The sequence below is a fragment of the Alligator sinensis genome, unplaced genomic scaffold (genome assembly GCF_000455745.1).
Source record: "Alligator sinensis unplaced genomic scaffold, ASM45574v1 scaffold881_1, whole genome shotgun sequence".
In the NCBI taxonomy this organism is placed as follows: domain Eukaryota; kingdom Metazoa; phylum Chordata; order Crocodylia; family Alligatoridae; genus Alligator; species Alligator sinensis.
The window spans coordinates 665069-689096 of NW_005842346.1; the positions used below are offsets into that span (position 1 = coordinate 665069).

Here is a 24028-nt window from a genome sequence, read left to right on the forward strand (position 1 = left end):
GTTTATCCATATTGCATCTATCCTTTGGGAACTTCTCTTTCAATAGGATTACAGTCTGAATAGGTTTGCTCAAGGGTGCACAGTAGGTCAGCAACAAGACAGGAAAAAACCCCCCTCTACTTCCTTACTCTCCATCCCATACTCCAGGTAGTCATCTTTGTTTTCTTCATAGTTTTATATTTGGAATTTAAAAACATTATTAGTGTGAAACACATAAACAGTTGCTCTGTGTGGTCTAGATAAACTGGCCAGACTTCTGTGCAATATCAAAGCAGCCTGGGAAGCAGATGCTGAAAAGAATAAGATCGTGGAAGCAGAGAGAGTAATTTCACGATAGAGTGAGAACTTATGGAATTTATATATATATAGCTTAAAACCTTTCTAAAGTTTTCTGATCCCTAATCTATATTGTCTCTTGGGGCCCAGCTAGATTCATTCCCAGCCCTGAGCGTTCCACACACTGTTGCCTTAACAATCAACCTCAACTAAAATAAATACTGGATTTTGCCATGTGTGACTCAGAGCTGAACAACAGAACCATGATACATTCCACAGTTGTGGAGCTCGGTAGAACCTGTGCCATAAGGTGTTGCAAACAATATGGAAAATGGAGATACAAGTGGAGATATAAAATCGTGGAGATTAAAAAGTGGAGATATAAATAACCTGGAAGTAGTTCCTCAAGTCTATTAGATTTGTTGCCTGCCAACCTTTTCTTTCTGTTCTGCTTGCACTCTGTATAAATCACTGATACCACATTCCAGAGAACATGGAAAAAAAGAGAAGAGAGACTGCCTGAAGTCTGAATTATTCCATCTGCCAGGTTTAAATATCTGGCACAGAGAACGTTGTTGTATGTTTAATTATAGGGCCAAATCCTGTTAGATACAGAATTTGAACATCAAATGTACTTCAGAACTTGACTTTTAAACATAGTCCTTTGTTAAATTCAGGTGGCCACAGTCGTGATTAATACTGCATTGAATAAGGGAAAAAGCCATAATGGCTGCTTAATTTGGTTCCTTTTATTGAATCTGTATGTTCCAGGGTAATAAATAAATATTGATCTATCCAGTGATTAGAATAGGAGGAGGTCACATGCTTTGAAATACAGATTTCATAGATATTAGGGTTGGAAGGGACCTCACAAGATCATCAGGTGCAGCCCCCTGCCCAAGGGGCAGGAGGTTGGCAGGGGTCAAATGATCCCAGCAAGATAGGCATCCAAGTGTTTTTTTTAAAGTATCCAGAGTAGGTGCTTACACCACCACTGAGGGGAGTCTAGTTCAGGCCTGGTCCCTAGATATCTTTGTAATGAATTGATTTTTCTTTATGAAGTGTGTTAATTGAATTCTCCATACCTTTTTCTTTCCCTCTTGAGACCTCTCATTCACTCCTAAGATTTATCACCACTTCCTGATTATTCTGTAGTAGGACTTCGGGTTCCCAGCCAGGGATCAGGGCCTCCATGTGCCAAAAACTAGCAAAAAGACTCCTTCCCCAGTGAGCATAAACCTAAGAGTAGTGAGGGTTTGTGTAAATTATGGAGTAACTTGTTATTCTTAAATTGTACCATGAGGATTCTGTTAACTCCTGGCTGCTGTATGTGTGTATGTAGCGGGGAAAGTGGGTTGTCTTCCTTGGAAGCATTGGATATTGGCTGGAGCCAAAGTTGGGGGACTTGGACTGGGATGTGCTAGTGCTCCTGGGGGGCCTTAAACCTGGAGGTGTCTGGCTAGAGGGTCTTGTCCGTCTGCTCAGGGTCAGACTGATTCCCATACTTGGAGTCCGGAAGGAATTTTACCCCATGGTTAGATTGGTATGGACTATGGGGTTTTTGCCTTTCTCTGTAGTGGGGGTAGAGGGAGGGAGTCATGGCCCTTTTCCTTGGATCTCTTGAACATACCTTAACCTTTGCAGCGGCAGGATTTTAGCTTCTATGCTTTACTTGTGGCAGGTTAGGCTGTTATATCTACCAAATCGTGGCAGTAGTTCTCGGCACAGTAGCACCTTTAATCTCACTCTTTTTGCTGCTTGCATTCCCCACTCCCCATCCACTGAGTAGCCAAGAGGCAATTAATACTGCAGTTTTTGCCTCTCAGCCACTCAGTGGCAGGGGCAAGAGGGTATGCATGCAGCAAAACGCAAGATTAAAGGCGTTGCTACTCTGTGAACTTCTTCCATGATTTAGGTAGGTCCTTAGTTGTATCTTGTAATTGTGTGAGGGTTGACTGTAATTTTGCTACGAGATTAGACAATGGATTTGTATAGGGTGGTTTGGATAGGGATGGTACCTCAGGCAGGGGGTTGGATGAGATGGCCTCTGATGGTTCCTTCCAGCTCTACTTTTCTGTTTTTGATGAGTTACTAGTGGTTTTCCCAAAGCAATAAACTCATATAAGCTGACATGATTTGGGAATCCTAAGGAGAACTATACATTTTTGGTGAAATCTTAAGCCCACTGAAATCAGTGGAAGTGTTGTTATTCACCTGAATGGAGCCTGGATTTCACCACTGCTCTGAGAGACATATCTTGGATGAACAACTTTGTCATTTATCTGCACAAATCACATGGAATGATTGCTGTGGAAGCACTACAGTGCTGAATTGCTTATACTGGCAGATGACCCTGCAAGCCATTAGAAAATTCAGCCTAAAGACTTATAAAATATATCATCTAGCAGTCAGAGAACCAGACTGGAAGTTGGTAATCCTGAGGTCTGTTCATGGCTTTGTCATGTACTGCTTGCCTCAGTTTCCCTGTCTATAAAATGTGGGTAGTGCTACTCATCTATGTGATGGTGTTGTTGTTGTTGTTAATTTTAAGTGGTACAGAAGCCTAAAACATAGGTGCTATATATGTGCAGTGTGTCATTTAGAAATCTTTAAAATGGGGTATACATTTTCATATGAAAAATGGTACAGCAGGATCCCCGGTCCCCTCTTACCCATCTTCTCTGTGGTCACCAAAATTGTATTTTATTTATTTGTGCATTTATTTATTTAATTTCATTTATATGCCACCCTTCCCAACAAAGGCTTAGGGTGGTTTACAGTGAGAAAACAGAATAAATTAAAAATAGAAGAGTGATAGGAAGACCAAAACAGCTAAAAAGGGAACTAGAATATCAAAATAAAATGGAGACCCCATAAACAACATCTCAACCTTGTTTTGTTTGACAACTGCCTGTCCAAATAGGAAGGTCTTACTGGGCTTCCGAAACTTGTGAGAAAGGAAGGTGTGTGGAAGGCATTGCAAGTATGTCTGTTTTCATGTCTGGCTGGCAGAAAAGTTATTTAACAGGATAGTTGTCTCTTTCCACATAGAGATAGTATATCTCCTGCCCCTGAAGAGATGTGCTAGCCTAACATTAGCTTGAGGCCCTTTAGTTAGGTCTCTGGTGCTGTCTGCTGTGAATAGTGTGATCAGACCATGACTTGTTCTGCTAAAAAGTAGGCCTGACAGAACACTTATAAACGTACAGTAGGAAACAAGTCTATACTGACAGGAGGACGGATAAAACTTAATAGATTTTTTCTGTTTCTGGCTTCTTTGTGGCTTTGTGCCCAAAAGGTTGTATTTCAAGTTGTGTAGTATAGTAGTGGTCTTGTTCTTGAAACAGGACAACACAGTTTATTAACCCTTGTTGAAATGAGTGGCTGAATGGAGGTTGATGATGTATGGAAAACTCTACAGAAGTTCTTTGGCTGCAGTTCTCAGCACGCTGAATATAGATAGGAAATTAAACTTTACAGTTTGAGCTGTTGGAACCACAGCTGAGGTCTGCAGGGCCCCCCGAGTCAATCTTTCCACATGGTATGCTCACTCTTTTCTCATCAATAATCAATAATAGATATGCCAAACTTATGCCAGTCACCCCAGGTAGCAAGGCTGTTTCCTGTTTTTCACTTTTGATTCTGCTTCCCACTCAGATGGATCCACGTTTCTGTATTTGAACGATCTTAAGTGATTCATTCTGACACTGCTCACCGAGAGCCCTGGGGTCTCTCCTTATACACATCCCATCTTGGAGAGTATGTTTGAAGGCACCCAAACATGAAATGTTTTGCTGAGCACTTTAGGTATTCAAAGCACTGCAGAAGCATTATCAATTTGTTCATAGTCACCCACAGCTAATATGTTGGTCTGGGCCTCATCAGTTCATGTTTACAATGAATTTGTCTAGACTACAGGGGGCATGATTTAAATACAATTCACAATTTAAATACTATAAAGAAAAAGAAAATCTAGGTAAAGTGATAGTTCATCGAATATGTATTTTTAGTATTGGACACTTATTTAATAATATTAAAAGTTAGCTGTAAGAAGGAAATAAGGAAATCCATCCCTCTTTCAGCTTCAGTACTGTTACCTCAGGGCATCTTCCTGCTCCTTACATGGTGGAAATGGTGATTAGAAAGTCCATATGCTGGTAATATGGATCCCCTGCAGTGCAGACAGAACAGTTAACAACTACATACCAATTAATAAGATTAGAGCTGCTGCTTAGCACCTTCAGTGCTTAGCATACTTAGCACAAACTTTGAATGAACAAAGAAGCACTTAAGATAATTGAAGTTAAACAAATCAGGCTGCTTATAATGTAAACAATCTGGTGACATTTGGGAATTTTGAAATAAGCATTGTGAAGGGAGGAAAATCCTAGAGTCTGGTGAATGCTCAAACTGTAAGAATGTTTCCTGGTTGTGTTTTTACCATTTTTTTTTTTTTTTTCTTCTGTGCCACTAAATGTTGGAATTGGACAACTTTGCTTAAAATGTGCTTCCTGTTATGCAGTGTTGGAAGAGAGTTCAGTTTAATGGGAAGCAAATTGCATTTGTCATAATAGTGAATGAGTAGTGAAATAAATTCTCTTGGGTTGGCTTGTATGATAAATCAATGTTTTGGTTCTGCATTTAGGTGAATGCAGCAGTGGAATTTGCGATGAAGCTTCCTGTATCAATAGTGGCACCTGCACAGCAAGTAAAGCTGATTCATACATGTGCCTTTGCCCACTTGGATTTAAAGGCCGTCATTGTGAAGAAGGTGAGAGGACACTAAATCACTTTTATTCCTGACTACAAATTATTTGATGTTTGGTACATTTTCTCAGTTGAATAAATGGTCCTGGATGTTACATAAGTCAGTCAGGGAACAGCCCTGTACTCCTGAAAGTACATGTATGTCATATACCACATAATGCCTTCTGATCAGAAGGTAATGAATGCCATGTGTGTATGTGTTATGTTTTGTATTATTATATTGCAGACTAGATTGTGCCTGGACCTCACACGGGGGAGTGGGTAACACTCCACACTCCCTTGGATGCCTGCACAGGAGCACTTCAGAGCCCCTTCCAGTTCATGCTCCCTGCCATGCTAGCCACTCTGAAGGGGGAGGGAAAGAAAACATTATGTCTAGGAGTGGCAAGTGGCATTATGGCTAAGGGTTTGATGCAGCCCTGATTAGGCCAAGATACTGCATCAAAACAGGTGCAGCCCAGGCATTTACATACTAAGCTTCAATAGCAATTAGGTTGAATTAGCTGCACTTGTTCAATGTGGGATGCTGATCTTGGTTGTCTGCAAGGTCTGGATTTCATGTGGCACAAAAGGCTGTGATGCATATTAAATCGGTAATCTGTTTTTAGACACAGTCTCCAGGAGAGATGATGCTTCCTGCAGCTTTTCTTGAGAAAGCTGTAGCTTTAGTCCTTAACAGAGGGCTGTAGCTGTAGCCCTTAATGGAGACCTGCACCATGAATGTACAAATCCAACTCTGCTGTTTGACTGACTCTTATTCCCTTGAGCAGTGTAAAAAGATCACTTTTTTTTTCTTTATCAAGACAAGGCCTCCTGCTCTCTAATTTATGTTTTATATCATAACACACTATAAAATATGTAATAATTGTCCAATACAAATCTTTGGAAGAAAGAAATAGAACAAAGAGAACTGTATAAAATTGGTTAGTGAGACGAGTCCATAAAACGTGACGTCCTCAAATGACGTCAAGTGCCTCAAATGATGTCCTTCTGTATTCTGGATTTTCAGCATTTGCTTTGGTCATACCTCAATTCAACATGTCTTTGAGGTCATTTGCTACCACACCCTGGCCATTGGAACCACAGAACTATCTTTCCTTCATGGAGTTTGAGATGATGTTTCGCCCTGATTCGGAGAATGGTGTCCTTTTGTACAGCTATGACACTGACAGCAAGGACTTCCTGTCCATTAACATGGTGGCTGGCTACGTGGAGTTCAGATTTGACTGTGGTTCAGGAACAGCTGTTATCAGGTAAATATGATTTGTAGTACTTCCCTTCCAGCAGTATCACAAGAAAAATGTAAGCGAGGAAGAGCCAATACAAGAGATAGTATTGACTCCTAGCAATATCCAGAGATGGCTAATTCTTCTAAGGAAAGCATTAAAGCTCTAACTGTGGAACACAATTCCATAGGAGAGTTTTTTCTCTACCTTTTAGTTTATATCCAAAGGCATGACTTTTGAGAAACGTTATTTCCATGTTACCGTGTAACTGCTGTTTTTATTCACACAGAGATAACATTTTAAAAAATAGCCCTCTGCATCAATAATATTATATCACAGGAAATTAAAGAATAGCACACAGGGAAACGAGCTATTTTACCACTGTAAGCTTAACGAATAGCCCAGTATGGAAAATAATACACATAAAGATGTACGTAATGTATAGTAATATATGTGGGCTTTATGTATTGTTTGTTTCCTATAAGTTTAGGCAAATGTGGTTACACCAAAACTAGGAGTTCTGAAATAAACTAAAGGTGAAATTGCAGAATTACTGGCAATAATATGTAACCTATCGTTATAAACTGCCTCTATGCCAGATGACTGGCAGGTTGGCAACATAACACCCATCTTCAAAAAGGGCTCCAGAGGTGATCCTGGGAACTACAGACCAGTGAGTCTCACTTTGACCCCTGGGAAGTTGGTGAAAACTATAATAAAGAATAAAATCAGCAGTCATGTGGACAAATATGATGATCTGGGGAGGAGTGAACGTGGTTTTTATGAAGAGAAATCCTGCCTCACCAATCTGGAGTTATCTGAGGGTATTAACAAGCATGTGGACAAGGGGGATCTAGTTGACAATATATTTACACTTTCCAAAAGCACTTGACAATGTCCCTCATCTAAGGCTTTAAAAGAAAAAAACCTGTGTTGCCACAGGATTGGAGGGAAAGTTCTTTTGTGGACTGAGAGCTTATTAAAAGATAGGAAGCAAGGGGTAGAGAGCTAAATGGTGACTTCTCAGGATGGTTAGAAGACAGAAGTGGGGTCCTGCAGGGATCTGTGCTGGGCTTTATTTTGTTCAACACTTTCATCAGTAACCTGGAGATGGGTGTGCACAGTGAAATCTCCCAGCAGCGTCTGTGGTACTTTTCGCAGGGGGTGCATCGCCAATCTCAGGGGGTGCATGTGCACCTGTATGTACCCCCTGTGCATCAGCTCAATGTGCAGCAGTGACCACAAAAGCCAATAAAATGTTACCCCTTACTGAATGGAGGAAGCAACCTAGTGACAGATGATGCAGAAAAGGCTGAAGTACTCAATGCCTTTTTTATCTCAGTCTTCACAGGCAAGGTCAGTTCCCAGACTACTGCACTTGGCAGCACTGTCTGGAGAGGAGGTATGCAGCCAACAGTGGTGAAAGAACAGGTTAGGGACTATTTAGAAAAGCTGGATATGTACAAGTCTATGGGGCCAGATGCAGTGCACCCAAGGGTGCTGAAGGAATTGGTTGATGTGATTGCAGAACCACTGGCCATCATCTGTGAAAACTCATGGTGATCGGGAGAGGTCCCGGATTATTGGAAAAGGGCAAACATAGTGCCCATCTTAGAAAGGGAATGAGGAGGATCCAGGGAACTACAGACCAGTCAGCTTCACCTCAGTCCCTGGAAAAATCATGGAGCGGGTCCTCAAGGAATCCATTTCTAAGCACTTGGAGGAGAAGGAGATTAGGAATAGTTATCGTGGATTTACCAAGGGCAAGTCATGCCTGACCAACATAATTGCCTTCTACGATGAGATGACTGGCTCTGTGAATGTGGGAAGAGCAGCGGATGTGACATACTTTGACTTTAGCAAGGTTTTTGATATGGTCTCCCACAACATTATCGCAAGCAAGCTAAGGCAGTATGGGTTGGATGAATGGACTGTAAGGTGGATAGAAAACTGGCTGGATCATTGGGCTCACAGGATAGTAATCAATGACTCGATGTCTAGTTGGCAGCCGGTATCAAGTGGAGTCCCCAGAGGTCAATTCTGGGACTGGTTTTGTTTAATATCTTCATTAATGATCTAAAAGATGGGATGGAGTGCACCCTCAGCACATATGCGGATGACACCAAGCTGCAGGGAGTAGTAGATATGCTGGAGCATAGGGCTGGAATTCTGAAAGACCTAGGCAAACTAGAGGATTAGACCAAAGGAAATCTCGTTAAATTCAATAAAGACAAGTGCAAAGTCCTGCACTTCGGATGGAACAATTCCATGCACTGGTATAAACTAGGGACTGACTGGCTAAGCAGCAGCTCTACAGAAAAGGACCTGGGGACTACAGTGGACAATAATCAGACTATGAGCGAACAGTGTGCCCTTGTTGCAAAAAAGGCTAACAGCACACTAGGCTGCATTGGTAAGTGTTTCCAGCAGATCAAGGGAAGTGATTATTCCCTTCTATTTGGAACTGGTGAGGCCACATCTGGAGTACTGTGTCCACTTTTGGACCTCCCACTACAAAAAGGATTGGACAGAGTCCAGCAGAGGGCCATGAAAATGTTTAGAGGGCTAGGGAGCATGATTTATGGGAAGCTGAGTGACTTTAATCTGAAGAAGATAAGACTGAGGGGGATTTTAAAAATGGCCTTCCCCTATCTGAAGGGTGCTTCCAGAGAGGATGGAGCTAGAGTGTTCTCAGTGGTGGCAAATGACAAAACAATGAGCAATGGTCTCAAGTTGCAGCAAGGGAAGTTGAGGTTAGATATTAGGAAAATCTTTCTCATAAGGGAAAATTTTTCTCCACCCAGAGAGGTTGTAGAATCCCCATCCACGGAGGTTTTTAAGACTCAGGTAGACAAAGCCTTGGCTGGGATGATATAGAATCATAGAAGCAGGGTCGGAAGGGACCTTGTAGATCTTCAGGTCTGACCCCCTCCCTGGGCAGGAGGAAAACTGGGCTCAAATGACCCCAGCCAGGTAGGCATCAAGCTGCTTCTTAAAGACCTCCAGGGTAGGAGCGAGCACCACTTCCCTTGGAAGTCGGTTCCAGATCCTAGCCACCCAAACTGTGAAGTAGTTCCTACGGATGTCTAATCTAAACCTACTCTCCAGCAACTTGTGGCCGTTATTCCTTGTTATCCCGGGGGGCGCTAGGGGAAACAAGGTCTCCCCTAAACCCTTCTGGCCCCCCCCAGTGAGTTTATAGACGGTCACCAGGTCCCCCCTCAGTCTTCTCTTGTGAAGGCTGAACAGGTTCAGGTCCCGTAGCCTCTCATTGTAGGGTGCACCCGTGGATGCACGATAAGGTCCGGTTAGCCCTGCCGACCGTGACCTCGCATTGTTGGCCCACGTTCATCTTGGGATCAATGATGACTCCAAGATCCCTTTCTGCCTCCGTGCTCTCAAGAAGGGAGTTTCCTATCTTATAAGCGTGCTGCTGGTTACTACTGCCCAAGTGCAGCACCCTGCACTTGTCAGTATTGAAACGCATCCTGTTTTTGTTAGCCCACCCTTGCAACCTATCCAGGTCTTTCTGCAGTCTTTCCCTCCCTGCTAACTTGCCCACCACACCCCACATTTTAGTGTCATCAGCAAATTTGAACAGGTTGCTTTTCACCCCGTCGTCCAAATCGCTGAGAGAGAAATTGAACAGCGCGGGCCCAAGGACCGAGCCCTGGGTGACTCCGCTGCCCACTTTCCCCCAGGTCGAATATGACCCGTCCACCACCACCCTCTGAGTACAACCCTTCAGCCAATTCGCAATCCATCTGACCGTGTAGGCATCCATGCCACAGTCACCTAGTTCTTTAATAAGGATGGGGTGGTCGACAGTGTCAAAGGCCTTACTGAAGTCCAGAAAGACTGCATCCACGGCAACACCTGCATCCAATGCTTTTGTGACCTGATCATAAAAGGCAATCAGGTTGGTCTGACATGACATATAGTTGGGGGTGGTTCTGCTTTGAGCAAGGGGTTGGACTAGATGACCTGCTGAGGTCCCTTTGAACCCAAATTTTCTCTGATTCTATGTTGGGCATCATTAACAAGTGAGAACATCATCATGCTGTTATACAAATCCATGGTGCACCCACATCTTGAATACTGTGTGCAGTTCTGGTCCCCCACATCTCAAAAAGTATGTAGTAGAATTAGAAAAGGTACAGAGAAAGACAGCCAAAATGATCAGGGGCCTAAAGGAGCTGCAATACCAGGAAAGTCTAAAAAGGCTGGGACTCATCAGTTTGGAAAGCACAAGGTTTAGGGGGATATATAGTAGAGGTCTATAAAGTCATAAAGGGTATGGATGAATTAAATAAGGAACTGTTCACCAAGTCCCAGAATGCTGGAAGTAGGGGACACCCACTGGAATTAGTAGGTGACTGGTTTAAAACTAATTGTATCATAGTATCATAGTGCTTAGGGTCAGAAGGAACCTAAACAGATCATCAGGTCTGCCCTCCTTCCCCAGGCAGGAACGGGTGCTGGGGTCATATCACCCCAGCCAAATATCTGTCCAGCCTCCTTCTGAAGACCTCCCCCAAGGTAGGAGACAGTACCACCTCCCTTGGGAGTCCATTCCAGAGCCTGGCAGCCCTAACTATAAAGTAATGTCTCCTGATGTCCAGCCTGAACCTTCTCTCTAACAATTCGTGGCCGTTATTCCTAGTAACCCTAGGTGGTGCCTGGGGGAACAGAGCCTCCCCCAATTCCCGCTGGTCCCCCCTGGTGAGTTTGTAAACGACCACCAGATCCCCTTTCAGCCTTTTCTTGTGGAGGCTGAATAGGTTCAGGCCCTTTAGCATCTCCTCGTAGGGTCTGCCCCGCTGCCCCTGACCATGCGAGTGGCCCTCCTCTGGACTCTCTCAATGCTAGCAACATCCCTCTTGAAGTGCAGCGCCCAGAACTGATTGCAGTACTCAAACTGTGGCCTGACCAATGCTGCATAGAGCAGAAGGATCACCTCCCTAGGCCTGCTTGTGATGCATCTGTAGATGCATGACAAGGTCTCGTAGGGTCTGCCCCGCTGCCCCTGACCATGCGAGTGGCCCTCCTCTGGACTCTCTCAATGCTAGCAACATCCCTCTTGAAGTGCAGCGCCCAGAACTGATTGCAGTACTCAAACTGTGGCCTGACCAATGCTGCATAGAGCAGAAGGATCACCTCCCTAGGCCTGCTTGTGATGCATCTGTAGATGCATGACAAGGTGCAGTTAGCCTTACTGACCACTTCCTCGCATTGGCGGCTCATGTTCATCCTGGAGTCAACAATGACTCCAAGATCCCTTTCTTCTGAACAAGAAGAGTGTTCCCCAGTCTATAGGTGTGTTGCTGGTTCCTTCTCCCTAGATGCAGCACCTTGCACTTGTCTGCATTGAATCCATCCTATTCTCATCTGCCCACCTCTGTAATTTGTCTAGATCTAGCCCTCCCCTCCAGCATGCCCACCTCGCCCCACAACTTGGTATCATCAGCAAATTTGCACAGCGTGCATTCCACACACACATCCAGATCGCTGATAAAGATGTTGAGCAGTACAGGCCCCAGGACCAAGCCCTGGGGTACTCCACTGCCCACATCCCTCCAGGTTGAAAACGACCTGTCTACCACCACTCTCTGGGTGTGACCGTCTAGCCAATTTGCCACCCATCTGACTGTGTAGGCATCAATGCCACAGTCACCAAGTTTTTTTAAGAGAATGTGGTGGGAAACTGTGTCAAAGGCCTTCTTAAAGTCCAGGAAGATGACGTCCACCCCAACACTCTCGTCCAGGGACTTTGTGACCTGATCATAAATAATAAGAGCAAGTACTTTTTTATGCAACATGTAGTTAGCTTGTGCAATTCCTGTGGAAGAGGCAGATAGCATAGCTAAATTAAAAAAGGGACTAGATAAATTCATGGATGTTAGGTATTGAAGAGGATTCTTGGAGACGTTTCTTTTGGCATCGCTAACCCAATAAATTGTGGATACCTGGGAAGGTGTTGAATAAGGGATAAATCATTCTAGAGCAAGGGTAGGCAACATTTTTGGTTGGAGTGCCAAATAAAATGCAATGTCTACCTTATAAGGTGCGAGAGTGCCGGCATGCCAAAAAAACAAAACCAGGGTGGAGGGTACATGGCAGGATGTACTTCATATTAATATAGTAAATAATCATAAATGTTGCTTTTTATAGTAAATACCAGGTTTTCTAAAAATTCTAAACCTGGTGATATTAAATGCTGGATTCTTAATTAAGCAAATGGGGGTGTTGCTCCTCTCAGAACCCAGCCCAGGGAAAGGATTTTTAAAGTGGCGGGCGAATCTAAGCAGGGTGTTCACTTGCAGCCCAGCGCTACCCCACTGGAAAAACAAATGAGCAGACTCTTTAAATTAAACTGGAAATCGCAGGACTGTATGAATAATAACAGGCAACAACAATACTTACAATAATTACAAGATTATTTACAATGGGAATTAAGAAAACAGTGAGACAGAACAGAATGCAGCCCCTCAGTCTGAGAGCTGCAAACAATACTGCAAGTTACACTAACACATACACAGAGCCTGGCTGTTACAGGCTCTCGGGCTGTATGCTTACAATGAGAACTGTACAGATTCCCCACCTCCCCAGGAGACTTCCCCCTCTCTAGGGTACTCTCTCTCCTTCAGTCCAGCAAATGGGTGATACGTTATCACAAGTGTTGGCCCGCTGGCACCAGTCCTGGGGCTGCTTGTACGTGTGACGGGGGTTTAGTTCTCCCTAAATTGAAACGGTGGGTTTTTAATTGGTGGGCTTTTAATTGTATTGATTAAAAAAACCCACTGTTTCAATTTAGTGACTTCCATCACGTCACAGTGATGGCCCCCATCAGCTCACATGCCTCCGCTCCGCCCCCGCTCCCAGGCTGGCATGGGCATTTTCCACCAGGAAAAAAAAAAGATCAGGCCCCTCGGCACTTTTTAATTTTTTTTTCTCAGTGGAGCCTGCACGCATGAGCTGCCACTGGGTCGCACAGCCCATGAGCTGTGCAGGGTGCAGTGCTTCCCTCCACGATGGCGGTGCTCCCCAGGACTGTCTGGACAGGGTGCTAGCAGGTGGGTGCCACCTGGGAGGCACCGCCACCATGGAGGGAAGGTCCAGGGTCCCCCACAGCTCAGAGACCACTTGGCCCACTGGCAGCTCACCCCCTGACCATGGGAGAGGCAGGTAGGCTCCAGCGCCCCATGCACTGTCCATGCTGCCTTCCTGCCACCTGGGACTGCCTGAGAATGGGATGGCTTGCCTCTGGGGCAGTACAGCAAGGTGGCAGGAGGGCAGCCGGGTGTGCTGGCAGCAGGAGAAGGCGATGGGGACCATGCACGGGGCGCTGGCAGCCCACCAAGCCCGAGCTTCCCCGAGCATGTCTGGGCTTCCAGCGCCTCGTACACCGTTGCAATTTCTAACGTAGCAAACTAAAATACATCGGATGGGTTTTACCTGGCTACGTAACAAGGTCATTTAAAGTGAAATACGCTGCCACATGTGTACATCGTGATGAAATTAAAGCGAAATATGCTGCTGCAGGTGTGAACAGTGACCCCATTAAAGCAGTGCAGAAGGGCAATTAAGCCACTTCAAAGGCTAATTTTATCTCTCGTTCAAGCACCTGGTCTATGGTTGCACTCCCAGAGGGATCCCCAAGGAGTCTTGCTCTACCTGGGATACACACACACCTCCAATTGCTCTACAGATGCTAGACACTCGCCAAACACCCTTCATCTCATCCAGTCTCAGACTCGCTAGACCTAAGTAGTCTGTCTTCAGGTGCAAAGCCTCAAACTCACAAGTCTCTCTCCTCAGAGACCCACCAAACTCACACAAGTCGCTCACTGTTCCTCACACACACAGAGCACAGCTCAGGCCCCTTTTTAACCCTCACGTTCACAATCCAATCATATCTCTAAGGTACCTGTCACTCAAACACTCATCCAGCTGGTGCTTCCATCAGTCATCATGTTGAAACAAACATTACTTTTCACACTTCTGACCAGTCATCATCTGCTTTATCTCAGGGTACTGTGGTCACCACTTTTGGTGCCAAAAATCCCTTTTGCCAGGTCTCTACTGCGCGGGCTAATTGTGCACTTAGGTCAGCCCCTCCTCAGAGGTGAAAAGTTCACTGCCGAACCTTGACCTACTGTGTGTGCGCTGGACTCGCGCTTTTAACATCAGCACCTTCAGATTAGCTAGGCCAGGGAATGTGGCAGCACCACATGCTCTACAGTGACAATAAATAAAGCATCACATACTACCTTTGTTGTTGCATATTCTTTTTCTGTTAAGCATGTTGTGATGAGAGAGAGGGATAAAAGAGAGAAGAAGAGAGAGAGAAAGAGGGAAGGAGAAAGAATAGAGGGGAGGCAGACAGGTGGAGAGAAAAAGAAGAGGAGAGGCAGACAGGGTGAGAAAGGAGAGGGGAAGAGAAAGAGGAGAAAGAAACTACAAGGACCAGGTGCCAGAGCCTGGCTGCCCCCACTCCCCGCAACAGTGCAGATGTGCAGGCGAGTGGTGTGGCCATTACGCCCACAAGGCGGTATCTGCCGCTGCTGCTGCTGGTGTCCCTTCCCCTCCTCGCCCTCCCCCACAACAATGCCAGTAGGTGGGTGAGGACAGAAGCGGCGATGGAGGCTTTGCCGGGGGAGGCTTCCTGCATGGCGTGGTGGCTGTACTCGGGCCATTTGCCATGGCCCCAGCCCCCCTCCAGATGTGGTCAGCAGTGTGGCACAAGCCACTTGGGCCCCTGCCAGCAGCCTTGGCAGAAATTAGGGAGGGGCACATCCCCCTGTGCCTAGTCTGAGTCCCCCTGGTTAGGGACCTACCAAATTAACAGTGGGAGCAGGCTGTGCAGCATCTCCTTTAATCTTGAAGGTTCCCGTGTGTGCCTGGCCTTGCTGCTCGTCACACGCTTCTGATGGGTGGGGAGGCAAAAACTGAAGTTATAAATATGGCGCCGTTTTTGTTGCTTGCCACTGATTGGCTGAGGTGCCCTGGCAGCCCCACTGTGTGTTGCTGACCAGACGGGAGGCAAAAATCTCACCATATTTAAAACCACGGTTTTCACCTCTCTGCTGATCAGGAAGGGGAGCAGTGACCAGTGGAGGGGCATGCAGGAGAACCTGCAAAATCAGCGGGAGCAGCTCCTTTGATGTTGCAGGTTCCCCCGTGCACCGCCACAGACACGGGGGCACGGTCAGCAGAAGGCAGACAGCGTCCTTGTGTCCCTGTGTCCTTGCCTGTGCTCTCCTGACCACCCCCCGGGCCTACCCCGGCAGGGATCTTCCTGATATGTGTGTTTCAGATATTAAGGAAAAGTGCAACTTAATATAATTGCTAACTAATACAAAAATGGTTGTGTTGGCAAGCCTAAGTGAAAACCTGCAAAGCTGACTAAGACTATGACAGTAATAATTATGTTAAAAAGAAAATTATTTAGGTTGCAAAGCCATGCAAAGTTAGGAAGTGTCAGAATGTAAGTTATTCATTCAATCATAATATTATTATATAGTCTTTGATTTCCTAATCATGTGCAGTTTTTTCCAAAGGATCTCTGCCTCATTCAGTACACAGAATGGGCAGTGCCCAGACAAGGAGTTAGTTGTTCAGTATTTATAGCCTCCTCATTCAGTTAATGGCCCTTGCATTATTTACTGCACACCATCCAAAGCCTGCATTGCATACAGAAGTGTTCATTTAATCAAGGTTCTTTCTAGGGCGCCCATCACAGGATTGTTTGAGTGCCTCAGAAACATGAATCACAAATGCTGTAAGGTAGCAAGGGCTTATTGTCTCAAGCTTACAGATTCGCTCTGCTGCCCTGACTGATTTCCTGGTCACCTTCCATCCTGCACCCTGAATGTGGGTTCTGTGGAAAAAAACGGTGATGATACGATTAAAGACTGTATCACAATGCCTATATACATGTATTATAACTTTTCAAACAAAGAATGCAAGGGTCTTTTATGGACCCTTGGTTCATAAAATGGAAAGTGCTAGGCAGCCTACATACAAAGGGCACTATGGCCTGTTGCTGTATAACTTGTTCTTATGTAGCACTTTCCCTTTAGACCTTAAAGGGTAATCATTATCCCCAAGCATTATCTACCATTTTGTTGATGGGGATATATGTGCAAGCACATTATATGTGCAAGCATAGAGTTATGCTAAAGCAGTGCATAGAGTCATTGGCAAAACCAGAAATATAACTCATGTCTGACTACCCAGCCATTAGATTTTAATGAAATGAAGTGAGTGTAAATGTTAGCATTCAATAGGGGTAGATTAATTCATGTTGTTACTAGAACAATGAAAGTTTATATTTTCTATTTGGTGTTTGGCATTTTGCTAGGATGATATGGTGAGGGAAGAAAGCAGAGGGCTGGCAGAAGGCACCAGAAAGGGGAATAGGGACAGCAGATTAGATGCTCTATATAAGCTGTGAGGCAACCACTTTGTTGGCCTGTGCTGTGCAGGGATTCACGCGCATGAGACTTCACACGTTGACAGATTCACACTGATTAATCTTTTAATGGGGGATCAGAAAATTAGTAATCATTCTCCTTAATACATAGGCTGCATTCATCTTAGCTATAAAAATTATGTTTAAAAAAGCCTTGAGGAGAATGATCCTTGAGGGGAACAGAGTTTTATTTACAGGAAAAAACAATTCTCAAACTCATAGTAGCTTTTCAAACCTTGTGAATCCAAAAGTTAACTTTCAGTTCTCAGAATCTCATACTCCTCAAGGTTCATTCATCCCTAATTATAATTACAGTTTGCAAAGCAGGAGGCTTAGCATGGTGATGACCTGTGCTGGAGAGGGGAGAGAATATATGTATTGCATCTTATTAAGGAGTCCAACCCATCTGCTTCCTTTATTACATATTGATTTATCCAGGGTGATTAAATTCCATTACATGTTGATTTATATAAAGTGATTAAACTCTATTACCTATTGCTTTGTACAAGGTGGTTGAACCCGAATTGTTGTTAAACAAGAAAAGAACAAAGAATGAGTGACATTGTGTGGTGATGCTTTTGGAGCGGTTTTGGTATCAGAGGAACATAGGTAGGAGTACATGAATAAGAAGAAATAAAGATGGTGATATTTTAAATGCCAGGCAATTTTTTTTTCATTGACTAATGTCTTTTCAGGTCCACTCAAAATATTTGAGTTGAACATGTCATGTTTTTTCACCTGAAGAAGACAAAAATTTAACAAATGTCAAAGTTAAACTTTGCAAAGGGAAACTTTGATTTTTTTTTGCAACAACATTTTCATTTTGAAATGTATATTTAATTATAAGAAATAAAATATACCTAAATATGCAATATTTTGCTTGATAGAAAATGGAATTTAATTTTTTGTTTCAGTGAGAAAACTAAAGGTTTATTGTTTGAGGTTGCCTGCAGTGCGTTATTTTCTATTTTTTTCAGGCAATAAACTGAAAATGTATTCATCAGTCTAAGAGAAAAGGCATCAATCTCTGATGTGAATTTGAAAGGCTTTAAGCTATGCTTGTAAAAATTACATTCCAAAGTAAAGAAAATACAAACTGTACAACTTTATTATTGTAGCACCTGGGGTATGTGTTTCTATCTACTCTACAGGCAGTTTTTCAGTCTCAGATAAATACCAAGCTAAAATTGATAATATTAACAGTTTTAAAATGCTTCCTATGAGACTGGTTGACACTTGGTACAATTAATGGAGACTCTGGTGCTTATTCAGAATCTCATTATATGACCAGGAACATATTTGAGTAACTGCCTTTAACGTGCAAAATGCACTAAGAAAAGGATTTTACTGAATAATGGCCCACATAAATAGAATCGATAAGCAAACACAAAATGCTACTGTTCCATAAAGAGATAAAGGAGCTGAAGCAAATTTGGCCATTAGGTAAGTGGCTGTAATGGCAGGTTGTGCCTTTGGAACATGCAGATGTTACATTTAGATTGACCTAACAAGGGTTAGATTGATTTAAATGTCAATGTGTGCAGATGTTCGGGGGGTTTAAATTGGGCCAGAAATGGTGTACCTGACCTAAGTTAATTCACCTGAGTAGGTGAGCTAACTTAGTTCAGCAATGGGTTATCCCAAGGGTGGGCAAAATACAGCCTGTGGGCCAGATCTGGTCCACCAACTGATTGGATCTGGCCTGCAGGTGGGCACCTGCCAGTTGATTGTAGCTGGCCTTGCAGTGGGCTGAACCCCACCCACTCCCAACTGGGGCAGCCCATATTTGCCAACTGTCCTGGCTCTGGTCAGTGTACACAGCTTCCTGGCAGGGCTGCCCTCAGTGCAGCTGCAGCCACCTGGATACTGCTTGGCTCCCCCTGCCTCTAGCAGCTCTTCCTCCTTTGCTGTTCTGCTGCACTGCTCTAGGGAGCAGGTAGCACTGGGAAGCAATGGGAGCCCTGGGGACATGCCAGGCACAGCATGCCCAGCCAGACAGCAGGAGGAGCTGCAGCCAGGCAGTTCCTCCCCCAGTGCACAGGCACAGCTGTAGCTACTTTCCACCCACTTGGCTTCCTGTAGGTGGCTGCTTATTGTGCTGGGTGGGTGGAGTGGGTGGAAGGTGGCCAGGAACTGGAGCTGGAACCCTGTACACTGGGGCAGGAGCCTCCTGCCTGTAGCCTCCCCCCACCTTGCTGGGCATCTGCTGCCCAGCATATATCCCCACAGCTTCCTCATGCAGCCTGTTGTCCAGAGCAGTGCAGCAGGGGCAGAAGGAGGAGGAGGAGAAGCTGCTGGAGGTAAGGGTAACCGAGCAGTACCCAGGTGGCTGCAGTCATACTGGGAGCAGCCCCGCTGGAAAGCTGTGCATGCTGGCTGGGACCAGTCAGTAAATGCGGGCTGCTTTCGGTGGGATAATTTGCATTTATTAACTAGGAAGTTTAGCCCTCAGATAGCAAAATATCCACTGTTCACTTAGGTATTTCTTCAAATAAAACAAGAACATTGAGATATTTCCCTTCTCTCCTAGTCTCCATAAATGATGCCTTTTGTTATACTTCATAAACAGATAGCCTTTTTGTAGGTATATTTCTTCCTTTATTTTTAGTGCTAACAGGTAGTGAATTTGCTTCACTCAGGAAGATGTGTGAACAATTAGCTTCCACAAGTTATTTGCTGAGAACAAATGTTTTAAAGTATCAAAATTGGAAGTGTAAAACGTTTAGGGGTTTTTTTATTTCAAACAGGAGTGAAGAATCTGTCAGTCTGGGCCAATGGCATGAACTAAGAGTGTCTCGCACAGCAAAGAATGGTATCTTGCAGGTGGATAAACAAAAACCAGTAGAAGGAATGGCAGAGGTAAGAGCCAGATATATATTTGCATGTATATATGATGGCTGTCTCTCATATATTTTAGGAAGAAGGGATTATCTTCCGCTACACCGTAGAACCAGGTCCCCAACATTAAAATCAAGAAAAGATCCATTAAACGTAGGAGAGAGGAAACTTGGCAGTCTAGAAAATTCCATAACAATGCCCAGTTGGGGCAATTTTTTCCTTTTCTTCCATTTATTGGTTATAGATGAACTTGTTACAATACAAGAATTCACAGACAGCATGGAAATATATATAAAATGTAAAATTATGTGCACAAGGTCGGGTGAATAGTTGCGATTGCATATTGCATAATCATGGAAGCCCATAGAAACAGAATTTAGGAATTATTTTGTTTTTCTCTGTCTTCTGTAAAACTTGAGATAACTTATTACTCACCTTTGTTTTCTCTATTGAGGTCACAATTTCAAATAGTCTCAACTTTGAAAATATTCAACTTTTAATCAGAAAACCAAAAAAGAAAAGTGTTCTGCAGAAGAATCTTCAAGTTCTGAGAGAGACTAGAAATTCTTGTGAAAAGTAGGCATTTTTCATTCAAAATTTCATTCTGTTGATATCTAGTTATCTACAAACACACAAGTTCAATGAAAAAATTTTCAACCAGTCCTAGCTGAAACTTAAAAAAAAAGTCTAGTCCATAATGAGCAAAAGAGATTTTCTAATTCTCTTCTCTCCAGCTGAGTGCTATACTTGAGCTGCAGAGATAGTTGGATCTGTAACAACCCATAAAATGCAATTAGAACTTCTGCAGGATTGCAGTTGTGTGGTTTCCACATATTTACCTTTAAGATCCTTTCAAACCCTACTAAAAATTTGATCTAAGCTACAGTTTAGCTTGAGTGATTGTTCCTGCTTCCAGGAAATAATTCAAACATGGGGTTTGTTCTTTTACCTCTTTCCTTTGTTCTGGATTTGCTTTTTCAAATACAGCAAACATTCCTCTCTTCTATATTTAATGGATCTTCTGTTCAGTTTAATTTTGGAGATGTGGTTCTGGTCTCATACATATCAGATTCTCATCAGTGTAATTCCAGTGACTGCAAGTGAAGTTATTCCTCATTCACGCCAATGTGATAATGATCAGAAGACAGTGACAGGACAACAAAGTCCCCTTCTTCCTCTCATCTGCCTTGACTTTCATCCAAGTTTTGAAACATCTGAAATTTACCAGCCAACTTCAGTTGGAATCAGACCTAACTTTGGCAGGGAATCTTTTTTGTCCTTTCCTTGCCAACACGAAGATGTAGCACTGTGCTGCCTCCTGTACAGAAATACCAAGTCACTAAGAACAAGTCCATGTTTCAGAGCCTAAAGTAAGCAATCCTGAAGATGCATGCAGACTTCATCTCATTAAACATAATAGCATTCTGCTTTTTTACAACAGGGAGCTTTCACACAGATTAAGTGCAGCTCTGATATATTTATTGGTGGAGTCCCTAATTATGATTATGTGAAGAAGAACTCAGGGGTCCTGCAGGCCTTCAGTGGAAGCGTTCAGAAGGTACACATTCTCAAATTAATTAAACTCTCTGTACTTACTTCATGTCTTCCTGGAATCCTTTCAGATGAACTGTCAAGGAAAAATACTGATGCTATTAAAATCAATAGACCAGGACTTCATCCTTAAATTTCAGCAGTTCAGCCACAAGTTGCTCCTTGCCTAAAAATGTTTCATAATCTAGAGCACCAAGTTCCTCTTATGAGATATTACTGCCAAGTGCTATTTTATAGCTACTTTTCTCACCTTTGTTTTACCATCTATGCTGCACTAACTATGAACAGTAGCAACGCTGGGCCAAATTCAGAGATGGTTTCTTAAAAATTATGTAAAAGTTAGAATACCCTAAGGCCAATAACACCAATAAGCAAGTGCATAAGAGAGGTCCAGGTACTTCAGTGATGGACAAGGTTTAAAAACGTAGCTAGATAGCCAGTTCGTATAACTTGGAGACTGGTGTGCCAAAAAACAGTGCAAGTAAAAGGTGGAATCTACTTTGACTTTTCCTTTACACCTTTCCTTTAGCTTCTTGCTTCCTTTCCCTCCCATGGCCTCTGTGTGTAAGCTCCACTACCCTTTTCACAGTTTGTAAGCAAATTTCCAACATGTTAATTAATAATATTGGGTATAAATGGGCACAAATCTAAACTGAATGTAGTTCTGGGGGCTATAAATTTGTGTGAGCTACACAATGAGGGGCCAGAAGGAAAGGTTAAGTTGCACACACATAGGCTTCTTCTAGAAAAACAGTCTCAGCACTGAACTTGGCACTAACTCCAGATAGTTGGGTTTTTTTAGTAATTCCAATGGATCAAATTTTTTAAAAAAGATCAGTGTAAACCATAATAAATGGATTAAAAACTGGTTAGCGAATAGAAATTAAAAAAGTAATTGTAAATGAAGAATTGTCATTCGATAATTTTTTTGTAGTGGAGTCCATCTGTACTTGATCCAGTGCTGTTCAGTATCTTTATCAATGATTTGGAAAAAAATGCTGAAGCGCCCCAAAAATGGTTGTGCGCTAAATAAGGATAATGAAATGTCATTTATACAAACCTTCCTGCATTGCTTGGCTCAATGGTTTTGTTTGAACAATGTGTGTTTTTAGCCATAGGTGAGGTAGTGCATGTAGGAACAAAGAGTAAAGGTCACATTTACAAGTTGGAGGTCTAAAATACAACGGCACTAGAAAGGCCTCAAAGATAGTAGTAGATAAACAATTGTACATGATCTCCCAGTGCAATGATGCAATTAAGAGGGCAGATAATTTCTTAGAGGCATAAGAAGGCTAGCAAGTCAGTAGAAAGGTGGTATTACATCTTAATGCAGCATTACCTCTGTTGTACAGTGAAAAATTGGATAGAGTTCAGAAAAAAGCAAAAAGAGTGACTCAAGATCCAGAAAATATGTGTTATACTGAGAGACAGTATATTTAGTTTATTAAGGAAAAAGGTAAAGAAAGGACTTGGAATCAGTCTACTAATAGCTACATGAGAGAGAGATTTTGGAGAGTAGATGGCTCTTTAAGGAATCAGAAAAAAGGTATAACAAGAGACAACGGGATGGAAACAAAAGGTAACGTCAGCCTAAACATAAGCTACATTTGTTTTAACAATGAGGATAATAACTACAGGAACAACATACCTAGAGCTTCCATTACTGGAAGTCTTCACATCATGACTTGATAACTTTTAAAAAGACATGATCTAGCTTAAACCGAATTTATGAGCTTGGTGTGAAAATTCTTTAGTGAGATTGTGGAGCTCGTGTTATGCAGGAGGTCAGACGAGCAGTCATCATTTCCTTCAATTCTTTCTCTGTTAATGAAAATGAGGTTTTTACTACTATAACCAAGAGCAGAATGTGGCATCATATAGAATCTGGTTATGTATCAAATTTAATTGTACAAAATGTTGTGGTGTTCCGTAGAGAGCTCATGACATGCTGTTGCATTGTGTAATAATCCTATCATTTCACAAATATCTTCAGTTTAGATCCCAATATGTTCTGAAGTAACAAATTATGCTTTTCATCCATTCAGCTTGACTTTTACAGTGCAAGATAAAACACTGGAAAACATGCTAGGAGTAGAAAATGGTAACAGCATTGCACTATTTTTGTGTTGTAAGCAATGTTCTTCAGGATGTCATATTCTCTCATAAGCTAAAATTGATTTCCTCAGCAAAGCTCATAAAAGATTTCAGTTTCGGCTCATAAACGAGCTACAAAACAGCCCACCATACAAGCCTGGTAAATCCCACAGAGCTTTTACTGAGTGGGAGTTGAATTGTTTTGTGTTGCAAAGTAGAAGAGAAACTCATCACTAACACATCAGGATAAACAGTGAAATATGTTGGAAGAATGTACTCACGAAGTGCATTGTTGACAATAAACAGATGTTAGATCAAGTTTCCAAAACAGCTGTTTTCTCTGAAGTTGTTCAGAGGAGTCCTGTATTGAGTTATAGATCACAGTAGATGAAATCCTGAAATGAGAGCATCAGGCTATGGAAATATTATCATTATATTTTTCTTTTTTAAACCAAGATTATCTTGAATGACCGGACAATTGATGTGAAGCAAGATTTCACTTCTGGAGTCAATGTGGAGAATGCTATCCACCCCTGTGTGAATTACCCCTGTGTTAACGGGGGCGGCTGTGTGCCTAAAAAAGACACTTACGAATGTGATTGTCCTTTGGGCTTTGATGGGCAGCACTGTCAGAAAGGTATGAACGACTTTTTTTTTCCAGGTGCAAGTACAACATTTTTACAAAAATCATAAGATTTAGTCCCTGTAATTGCCATTTTACATGTCTCTTGGAATAAAAGCTGTAGGAGCCAGAGCTGTCTCTGGAATACTGCACATTCCACCTACCCATGGCAGCATCCAT

General features: G+C 43.0%; 1 protein-coding gene across 4 annotated transcripts in view; it reads left to right on the forward strand.

Annotated features, from left to right (window-relative positions):
• The window catches only part of EGFLAM (EGF like, fibronectin type III and laminin G domains), a 96104-nt gene that overhangs the window by 54503 nt on the left and 17573 nt on the right, over nt 1-24028 (forward strand). The window contains exons 13-17 of one of the 4 annotated variants that reach the window (XM_025210403.1): nt 4922-5047; nt 6053-6296; nt 19491-19602; nt 21023-21139; nt 23683-23863. In XM_025210403.1, coding sequence (XP_025066188.1) covers nt 4922-5047; nt 6053-6296; nt 19491-19602; nt 21023-21139; nt 23683-23863 — 780 coding nt within the window. Of the gene's footprint in view, nt 1-4921; nt 5048-6052; nt 6297-17250; nt 17353-19490; nt 19603-21022; nt 21140-23682; nt 23864-24028 lie in introns of those variants that run through there. The other 3 variants (XM_025210404.1, XM_025210405.1, XM_025210406.1) reach the window with 3 other exon arrangements.